General features: G+C 41.8%; 2 protein-coding genes across 5 annotated transcripts in view; one reads left to right on the top strand and one right to left on the bottom strand.

Moving 5' to 3' along the window:
• MCPH1 (microcephalin 1) overlaps positions 1-10993 on the bottom strand; it is a 236587-nt gene that overhangs the window by 115916 nt on the left and 109678 nt on the right. The window lies entirely within an intron of this gene.
• ANGPT2 (angiopoietin 2) overlaps positions 1-10993 on the top strand; it is a 55196-nt gene that overhangs the window by 33748 nt on the left and 10455 nt on the right. For 2 of the 3 annotated variants that reach the window (XM_007114973.2, XM_028481180.1), the window contains exons 4-5: positions 4484-4716; positions 6642-6772. In XM_007114973.2, the coding sequence (XP_007115035.1) occupies positions 4484-4716; positions 6642-6772 (364 nt within the window). The remainder of the gene's footprint in view (positions 1-4483; positions 4717-6641; positions 6773-10993) is intronic. The other variant, XM_007114974.3, reaches the window with a different exon arrangement.

Here is a 10993-nt window from a genome sequence, read left to right as displayed (position 1 = left end):
GCCCAGCGGCCACGGCTCACGGGCCCAGCCGCTCCGCGGCATGTGGGATCTTCCCGGACCGGGGCACGAACCCGCGTCCCCCGCATCGGCAGGCGGACCCTCAACCACTGCGCCACCAGGGAAGCCCCTCAACTTTGTTTTTTAATCCTCTGGCCCCTTAAAGATTCTCTTACACTAATCCTCCGAATTCTACCTCCATATTATGCATGAATCTATGGAAAACTACTGCCAGGGTTGTGCAGTAAAAGTCACACTGGCTGGGGCATTTTGATATTAACTTTACCAAGTTCTTTGCCTCTGAGGACTTAGTTTATTCCAATGCAAAACGGTCTACAGCAGGAAAACTACACTTTATTGTAAACCAATGCACATTTCATGATGCAGTATTTACTCTTACAGCGTATGATAAAAGTAAAAACGAAAGTTAATACTAAATATGGTTATATTAATATCTAAATAAATACTTAAAAATCCCAAGAAAACCAATACAAAAACTAAGATTATGGATGACCAGTGGGGATGGTTTTCATAGTTTTATTCCAGGTGGGGACATATGAGGATAATTCTTTTCACATTCCAGGTGTGCTTACCTCCTTGTTTCTAATCAGGATATGTACACATGACATGGAGAATGGTCAGGCAACAACACACTCTAATTCACAATTAAATAATTCTTTATTCTTAACCAAAAATGACTGTAAGCTTATTGTCTTATAATTATTCTTTCCTGTTAGTCAAGAACTAAGCTGAAACAATTCTTCTGTTCTTTGAGTAACAAGTTAGACTCATTATTGATTTAGGGTTTTGAAAAGCAAGTCGATTTTTATTCCAAATATTTTAACGTTTCGAATTTTTCTCTTCTGCAAAGTAATAAATAAAAGTCTGAGACCAATAAGTGAGATATAACAGTCTCTCTAGTTTCATGTTGTTAAAATGGCCTTATTTAATGTTCTTTTGAGTGGGCTGCAGTAATGCTGGACGCCCTGGTACTGGACATGGTTCCCACCTTAGTTTTCTAAGTTAGTACTCAGGATGCTAAAATGATCACTTACACACATCAGTTACGTTACCCAGGCACCATCTTTGTAAATTTTTGTCAAATTGTATTGCCCTTTGCCTAAAAAAGTGGGCATCTTATTCCCAAATCAAGACACACTGCTTAATATTTTCGTTTACCACAAGGTGCAAACTTTCCTATACGAAGTCAAACTTGAATTGCCGTGAAAAACAATTGACAACTTTCACTACGTTCTTTGATCATCCACGATTTGATGAAATTCCTTTGTATGTTAAAGCTTTACAATGTACAAAATAGTGATTGCAACCAGACAGAAATCTGCTGTGTTTTCTGATAATTCTTGCTTAAATGATCCTTCACATTTTTTCTCCTTAATCCTTCACAATTTTTCCCAGGTTAATTGACATCTGACCAGCAATGTGCTTTTCCAATAATTTCACTCCATTTTTATATGAAATTATATTTAAACATCCCAACATTTTCTCCGTAAAACCACCTTGTCGAATAAACATCTCTAACAAACTAAAATCCGACATGACTTGCAGCACCAGGGCACCACAACTTGGACAGCAGACATCTAACTCAGACTGGAGTTGCATAAGAACTGTTTCTGAATGACCTGTCATCGTGCAGACGCTGAAAAGCGTAGCTTTTATCAGCTGACTTATAAAAACCGTATGTAACAAATCTAAATCTATACCCGCAGGAAGAATAATCATTTTAGCAGCTGCAGAAATCACGCTCTCTTTTGTCACAAATATGAAATGAAATGGCAATAATAATGTTTTTTTCATCAACAACTGTAAGTAAATAAAAGTAAGAAAATTGTGCTGATGATTCTACATCTTTCAGTGAGTTTGGCATATGCTGTTTTCAGGTGCCTTAAATTTTGACTAGCCTAAGATTTCACCTGCAGGAACATCATTACAAAAATATGTGAATGTGTCGCACGTTTGACAAACCACATTTTAAATTAGCTTCAATAATTCCCCCAATGTACAACTGTCTTCTTCATGGAACAGTTTCCAATGAAGTCAAAGTACTTATTAGAGTCAACATTTTTCTGAAAATTGCCACTATAACACTTTTTGATTCACCAGCTGAAGTTGAAAATTACTATGCCTTTTTCATCTTATCATCCTTTTTTTTTTTTCCTTCTAAAATAAGTGATTGGGGCTTCCCTGGTGGCGCAGTGGTTGGGAGTCCGCCTGCCGACGCGGGGGACGCGGGTTCGCGCCCCGGTCCGGGAGGATCCCACGTGCCGCGCAGCGGCTGGGCCCGTGAGCCGTGGCCGCTGGGCCTGCGCGTCCGGAGCCTGTGCTCCGCAGCGGGAGAGGCCACGGCAGTGAGAGGCCCGCGTACCGCAAAAATAAATAAATAAATAAATAATAAATAAATAAATAAAATAAAATAAGTGATTGATTTAGGGGCTACTTGTACCAGTTCAGTTAAACTGTGATACTGTTATATGATTATTATTATTGAAAACTGTGGTCATTGACACTGTCCCCTTCTGAAGAGAGGCAGTAAAAACTCTTAAAAGAAACATGATTCAGCCTTGATGTTTCCACCAACAAGGATATTTCCCCACATTTCTCAACAGACCATGAATTATGTTAATATAAAGTTAAGCTGTACCTAAGTCCAACTGTTATGGTGATGATCTAATTGATCATCCTGTATCAGAAATTCAAATAAGATGCTAATAAGCAAAGTGACAGGCAATGCAGGCATTCTCCACCCTGTCCCCCCACCTCCCATCACCCGTCAACACTGACCAGGGCATTTGCTGCGCTGCACAAAGTTCTTGCTATGAGTTTATGCTCTATTCTCATCTGTTTTATCCTGTTTATTTAATTTCCTTTTATAAAAAAAAAAGAGAAAAGCTTATTGCAACCCACTAAATTGATTGCACAAGCCAGTAACGGGTCCCGATGAGCATTTTGCAAAACGCTGCCCTAAAAGCTGGTCTCTGAGACTCCTCACAGCCTTAAGTGCAATGATACCTGGTGCTGGTCACAACCAGCCTGGTCTGGAATGACCCGACGCTGGGCTTAACTCTTCAGTACCTGCTCGTATTTCATCTTAAGATTAAATCTTTTAGATCAGGATGTGACTGACCTCTGGATTATACTGGTAGAGGCTTGGGAGAAAGAAACAACTTTTTTCTTTTTTTAATATCCATCCCGGAGTATTCACACTCTCATTCACACTCTGGACCGTGTGATCATCACATCTTTCTTTTATGCCTCTTCATAGACTATTAAAGACAACAAAAGATTGGCTGGATAACAAATTTCAGCTACATCACTTTGAAGGCAGCATAGATGAGTGATTTTAAAATGTCCGTACATTCTATGTTAATTGTCTAGGTGAAGCACTGTAGGAGTATTTCCTATTGCCTGTACGCTGATGGTCCTAGAAATGATTTTAGGTAGAAAAGAAAAAAATTATGCATTTATTTTTAGGTTACCTTCTGCTTATGGTAAGTCATCTTGGTTTTCAGATCAATGAAAGTGATACACAAGTTAAAAAAAATAAGTTAGCTGATATCAGTAAAAATATTAAGAAATAATAGTTGAAAAAATGGATATGGTGCAACTGATGAAAGTCGAAAGCAAATGTCTGCATCACGGTAACGGATTATTTCTTGACTTGGTACTTTGACAGTATACTTATTGTCACACACTGGTTTACAATGACTATGGGACTGGGATAAATTTAAGAGCTGCAGCTGTATTTCGGGTAATAATAATGATTAATACTGATTGTTAATGCTCATAGGTAAGACCTGTAATGGGTAGTTTGTCCCCTGGCTGCGTAATGTTGTTTCCAGGGTTAAAGGTTCAGAAAATGTTACTGCCCCCCAAAAGGAACAATAGACCCATGGATTATTTGAACTAGAACGGGTCTCAGAGAGCATCATCTAATCTAATGCCTTCACTATGGATAGAGATTTATTTCTGTAGGTGGACTTTCCCTTGGATAGATACACACCTGAGATCCAAGGAGGGGATGGTCCGCCCCAGGTAGCCCAGGGGGTCGCGTGCAGAGGCAAGGTTCTCAGCCCGGGGCTCTCCCCACTGACCCACAGGCGTTCCCAAACCAAGGGCACCTTGTCATCGTCCACATTCCTCTTCAGCGGAACCGTGGTCTTCAAATGCACTGCGTGCGGTAACTTCTACTTATGAACCTTACATTTTCACTGGGGTGCTTTCTCCTCATGTCATATCTATGTCCTCTATCTGATCTCAGCAAGTTTGAGAGCTTCTTCAGGGCTGTGGCAACATCTTGTTACTTTATAACTCCTTTAACATCTTAACAGAGTGCCTTGGAGAAGCAGAAATTCAATAAATATAAACGATTGTATAAGGATTATGAAACTGATTAGCTGTTTACAAAGCACTTGGCTTTGATGGTGATCAGAAAACCCTTCACTAACTAACAATTATTTCCCTTTACAAGTTTCCTGGAAAAGAAAGTTCTAGATATGGAAGACAATCACATAGTTCAACTTCGGTCAATCAAAGAAGAGAAAGATCAGCTCCAGGTGTTAGTATCCAAGCAAAATTCCATCATTGAAGAACTAGAGAAACAATTGGTGACGGCCACGGTGAATAACTCAGTTCTCCAAAAGCAGCAACATGACCTGATGGAGACAGTTCATAATTTACTGACTATGATATCGACATCAAACTGTAAGTAACGTTTACATATAAGTTTTTCTTCAGTTTTGTCTACCGGTAGTCGACAAACCTTTCAAAATTCTAAAAAAAGACTCTCATCTTTCAGAAAAAGCACATTTCTCTTACATATTTCATATGAATGCTTTATAGGGTCTCAATATGGAATCGATTAAAAAGGAGGAAGAGGGGAAGGGGAATCTATATTTATACTAATTATTATGAGGCAAACCAACCCAAACATACTTTTGTTCATGGGCTCAGAGAGTCTACTTTTAGTTAGTTCCATTGCTAACTAGATGTTTGGGGCTGGGTAAGTTACTAAACCATAGTGGACATTTTCTTTTTATTTTTTAAGAGGGAGAAACAATCCTAGGCCCGTAGGGTTGTTGTAAAGATTAAATGAGATAATATCGGTACTTGCAGTAACTGGCATAAGACTGGTACCCAAGAAATGCCAGTTTCCTTCTCTCACCACATCCTTAATTACAGCTTGCCTTCCTTATTCCTGTTTGACCTTTCAACTTCTCTTCGATATTAGAGGGAAGAAGGGGTGCGTCTTCAGTCATTAATTAGAGACATGATACACAACCTGTGTGGTATTTTTAAGTTTTTTAATTTTTTTTCTTAAACATTGGGTCTAGTTCTTGCTATGGTCTGTTTCATGGTGTCCTTTCAACTGTATTCTTTTGACACAGATGCACTTTACATATGATTCATGTAGAGACCCTCTTCACCTCCATAAGAAATACGTTCTCACATTTTCCTTGACTCATACAGTTATCCCCACTTTAATTACAGAAACATTTAAACAAGGTTTCTACTTAAACAAGGAAGTAAACAAACAAAAACAGTAGCACAACCTTGTGCTAAGCGGCAGATTTCACACCAGGTGGCCAGTTTGCCGCGTGTGCCTTCCAACTAGGGTTTCACTCTCTCATAATTTAAAAAAAAATCATATATTTTTCTCACATTCAGAGAAAAGGAAAAGACAGTTATCTGATGTCTGGTGGGACCGAGACAGTGTGAGGTATTAGCTTGGATGAGCCAAAGGAGAGAAAATCACGGAGCTCAGACCCTGAGCACAGGAGAAAGGGCATCAGGAGAGGCTTCCCCTGTCCCATGTGCTTCCGGCCGGTGTGCAGACGGGAGCCCCCACCTGTGATGCCTGCCACGCCACCTGGTCCGGACACCGAGGCTTTTGTCCGTCTCTAGAATGACGTACAAATACATACCTGCCAGAATGCGTACACACAAACACTTTTTCAATGTGGCAAAAAAGGGATTGGGAAGTCTAAACGTTGAGAGCAGAATAAAAATTTGGAAGAATTTCATAGTCCTAGACTTTTTAGACTTAAAAGGAAGAATTTCAAAGACACAGATAAATAAACGTTAGGTTCCTCTTTAACGCAAGCTATCATGAGACGGTTGCTAAATATCCAAAGAATACTACATGTCTTCACCCAATGGCCTAAAGAAATGTATAAAGACTTGGCCTCAGATACACAGAAAGAAAGGAAAACAATCCACACCACTGCCTAGATAGGACGTGGCTAATGGGCTATGGATGCAGCCACTGTAGGGCCAACACTATTTTTAGGTACATTCTTTTTTATTCTTCTGTAATAACTTTATCTGATTCTACTCAAGATGGAAGATTTTTTACAAAGTAATAGTTTATTAAGGCTGATTGTAAAGTACTTGCATTACATATAGCTGATGAGAAGAAAAAGGAAGTATGGATTATTGGTAACAATCTTGGAGAGTTAACACGAAACAGGCTGAAAGAGTAACTATTGAAAGGCTAAAATACCAGCATCTCCCTTTTACTTACTGTAAGAATTCAAATGTAATAAAACTTAGCAAATGAGTGCATCTCGAAATAACATACTTTTATCTTGTCACGAACTCCTTTTAAAAGCTTTCCTATTTTTAAAAAGCAGCTAAGCACTCCCTCATTGCTAAGGAAGAACAAATCATCTTCAGAGATTGCGCGGAAGCCCTCAAATCGGGACTGACCGCCAGCGGCATCTACACGCTGACGTTCCCTAACTCCACGGAGGAGGTCAAGGTAAGGCGCTGTCTCCCATTTTCACCTCCCTGGCTTGAAGCAAGCCGTTTTAGAAGTGGGGCAACTGCAGACATAGGTCACACAGCCCGGACGCATCCCAGGTCCACTCAGAGCAAAGCAAGAAACACCGACACACGTAAAGGTCTCACCAAGGGCTCCGAGCCCCGCCACTGGGCACAGAACACCGACGACGCATACGAACGATGTGGAAATATCTATCTTATTGTATGTGTCTACCTAATATACAAGATAATCTACTTATTTTCTCCTTGCGTTTGGCTTAGTCATGCAGAGTGTCGGCTGTTTGCCTTGAAGTGTCAGACTCGCATCATTAACTTTCAGGAAAATGTCTTCCAAAATACCAGAGTTCGAATCCCCATAGCTTATGTTTCAATGGTTATTTCAAGCAGCAATGGTATTCCATCCAAAAAACAAAAGGCTTGTTCAGCTTGCAACTAAAACAGTCAACACAAAATTTCTCTTTGAGACAGCCATGGCACCTCGATGTGCAGAAGTGATTTATACTCATTTCCATTTCATCAAACAGAATATAAAAAGACGTGCCCGCAGCAGCAGAGGTTTAATAAAATTAATACTTTTTAACTGCTTTGTCAGAGACATCCTGAAGTGAAATTGGCCTTTTCCCCCCAAACTCCAAGTGTATGACTGAGGAACACAGTGACTCCGGCATGGTTTGCCCTGTTAGTTCGCTCTAGGGCGCTGGCAGTCTCACCCACTAGTGCTTTTGTACCATCAGTGCAAATGCTGTCACAGCCCCAAAGGCCAAGAGCATGGTTATGGAGACAGTTCCGACGCTTTGGACTTGCTGCAGGGGGCTCAGGGCTTCCCTGCGTGGGCCATTCTTACCCCATCTGATGGGCTGGAAGACTTAAATCACACCATCAATGAGAGCAGGTCATTTTCTTCCCAAGTACCTGGAGTTTACTTCAAGGTGGAAGCTCATAAGTGAACCAAGAATCAGAATTTACCATCAGGAGAAGCTAGTGTACAGCTCAACTCGGTTTTTCTTGGATATTCTGGATTTCTCAGGGAGCATGCCTCCTGAACTTGCTTTGGGAGATGCTAAGCTTTCGATGAGAAAAAAAAAAAAAGTCACTTCCCCGGGGAATATTTCAATGTGGCTTTGATAAGGCAAAACAACATTACATGAGAATCAGTGTGAAGTGTTCTATAACTCTGGGATGACTGTGTATGTTAAATGCCTATAAATATGTTTACGTCTAACTGCAAAAGCAGCTACACACTGAATGAACAGAAACACTTACAGAAAAGGCACTTGATGCTGTATCAACATGGAAATTTTAAAGGGGCTCCTGAAAGTATCATCTCTTCGAACTCAGGCTTTTCCTCAGTATTTAACGTGGTAATAAAGGAAAACACTTTAAAAATACAAACAAGGGCATAAAGACATGGAATTTCAAACAGTAACATACACTTGATTTTGAATTTAAAAGATAAATATTCGATTTCTCTTGAATAATAGCACAATATTCTTGTGCTATTAGTCACGGTAAGACTTTCCAAAGAAATCTTTCTAATTCATTCATGCTGCTTTAAATCAACCTTGAAAATCAGTTAATGTCCCTAGCACCCTAAAAGCAGTGTATTAGGGGGAGAAAAGATCCAAATATTCTGTTGCAGATGAAAAAGTAATGAGCAGACTCTATACTAAGCCCTTCAGTCCCCTTTGCTATCTGGTTCTCATGCCAGCTCTTTGCATGCTATTGTCTGTCACCAGATGTTGGTCTGTTCTTGGCCTGGAGGTAAGGGGACAGGAGTGACATGAGGAGGAGGAGGAGGATGGAGAGTAAAGTGGGAATGCTCTCCCTGATGCAGACCCAGAGGACCATCAGCTTCCTACTGCTGTGTAATGTTTCCTGCCTTAGTGCGTGTCCCTGCCCCAGCTCGCGGCACCAGCCCCAAAGGCCTCACTGCCGGGAGAAGAAGATATACAGCTCTGGGGTGATGTGGTCTCAGGCCACGGCTGGAAACGTTAGGATTTGTATATGCCTTTTACACATACGCGGTGAAAACAACTCATTGACACAGCGGGGAACAACAAGCTTTGAAGCCTCAATTTTTTCATCTCTAAAATATATGGTCCAGATGAGTTACCTCTGGATTCCCTTCCAGACTTCAGACTCCATAATTCAATCTGAGGAAGTCCGATAGATTTGGGTTTAAATTCTGACTCTGCCAATGTGTGCCTCTCAGCCAGTCACTGAACCTGCGTGGGGCTTCCGCTTCCTGATCTGTGACGTGACGCGATGTCCCCTGTCTTAGCGAGCGGTTTCGGGGTGACGATGGAGATGAGCACCCAGGACAGGGCCCGGGGCTTGCCGTCCATTCAACACCCAAGGAGTGTGAGACAACCTCTCTGTGGGCCAGGGCACCCGAGCTTGGCCTGCTTCATCTAATTCAAGGAAAGAGTGTTCAACAGATCTCTGCGCAGATCTTTCCCAAAGAGGCCTAAATATCATTTCAACTTTATTTTTGAAGAATTCATTAGTTTTTTGTACAAGATAGACATTGCAAGATGGCATTTATCAGAAGCATTAGGGTTACATTTTTGCTAGTTAGAGACATAATAGTTTCCTTCCCTAAATTTCCCAGGATACCTGACTCCTAATGTTCATCTGTTTGCTCTTTTTTCTTTTTTTTTTTTTTTGCGGTACGCGGGCCTCTCACCGTTGTGGCCTCTCCCGTTGCGGAGCACAGGCTCCGGACGCGCAGGCTCAGCGGCCACGGCTCACGGGCCCAGCTGCTCCGCGGCACGCGGGATCCTCCCGGACCGGGGCACGAACCTGTGTCTCCTGCATCGGCAGGCGGACTCTCAACCACTGCGCCACCAGGGAAGCCCTGTTTGCTCTTTAATCACTCATTCACCATGGCCTCAGAGCCGAGGCATAACATTTAAATCTTAAAGCACTATTTGCTGAGAGAAATCAAGCTTTAGAGCGGGATATCAGGTCCCTGGACCACACCATGGTGTGCGCACCAGAAGTATCAACCGCCCTCAGGTTTGCTGTAACTTAGCAGTGACGTCATGGGCATTATCTGAGGACCTATGCTTTTCCGACCCTGATATGATCTACTTCATCATTTTCATCTGTACCTTCTGGCTACTTGGAGAACTCTACGTGAACACTGTCTTCCTCTGGAAGCCTCACGAGCCAACTAACCATAATCCTTCAGTTGTTATAAATGCTCTGTTCTTTTTCTTAAGCTGGACAAAGTAATATGAAGAAAATGTCCTGATGATCCCGTCACTGTCCCTAATGGGGTCAGAGGATAGTATGGCTCAGACCCCAGCTCTTGGTCTTCACTGATTTCCACAACAAGATGGACGTGTTCTCTGATTTAAATATCAGCAACTTCATCAGGGTGATTTTGACACTGAAGAAGCAAGTATTAGAATGAGGACAGGCTCACTGAGAACAGTGTGCAGTCCTTTTACCCCCAGCACGCCTTTGAGGATACAGGGGAGTTAACGTGTGCGTAGGACTGCTCAGATCAGTGGAGCTTATTCAGCTAGTTTACTAGACACGCTGGCAGAAGTGAGCAGTACTGACCATCTTGTGGGCCAGAGGCAAGTGAGAGGTAGTCTTACTCACGAACCGATTTCAACTTGGAGCTGCATGGAGGGACTTCTGACCTATTAACAAAAGAGTCAGGTTTCTCTGTTTTCGGAAGCATGGGGGCGTAGAAAACACATCACAGAATTAGGAAATTAAAGAGACCTCATTCAAATCTTATATACCACTTAATAGCTGAATGACTCTGATCAAATTAACCTGACTTTACCAAATCTTTTCTCCTTTCAAACATGCAGAATGACAGTATCACAGCAGAGTCGCCGTGAGATTACAGATAATGTACGGCAAGTACCTAGCCTGGTGCTTGGAACAGAGCGATGCATAGCAATGATAACAACGATAATTAATAATAATAGTCACGTCAACACAGAGACATAATAAGGGGTTATATTAAGCAGGTCAATTTCATATGGCTGATTAATGTAAAATGGGGAAACCATTTTATTCTTGATAAATGTAATTTTCTTTCATGGAACACGTTTCGAAACACGAGGGTCACTGGGGAAGTGACGATGGGCCGAGCGTCCATCCTGAGGAGCGTCTGGGGCGGTGGTGGAGAGAGCGCAACAGGAGAGCCGGTGCCGGGTTCCAACTGCTGCTCTCG

This window comes from Physeter macrocephalus, chromosome 20 (genome assembly GCF_002837175.3).
Source record: "Physeter macrocephalus isolate SW-GA chromosome 20, ASM283717v5, whole genome shotgun sequence".
NCBI lineage: Eukaryota > Metazoa > Chordata > Mammalia > Artiodactyla > Physeteridae > Physeter > Physeter macrocephalus.
This window is presented reverse-complemented; position numbering and strand designations above follow the sequence as displayed.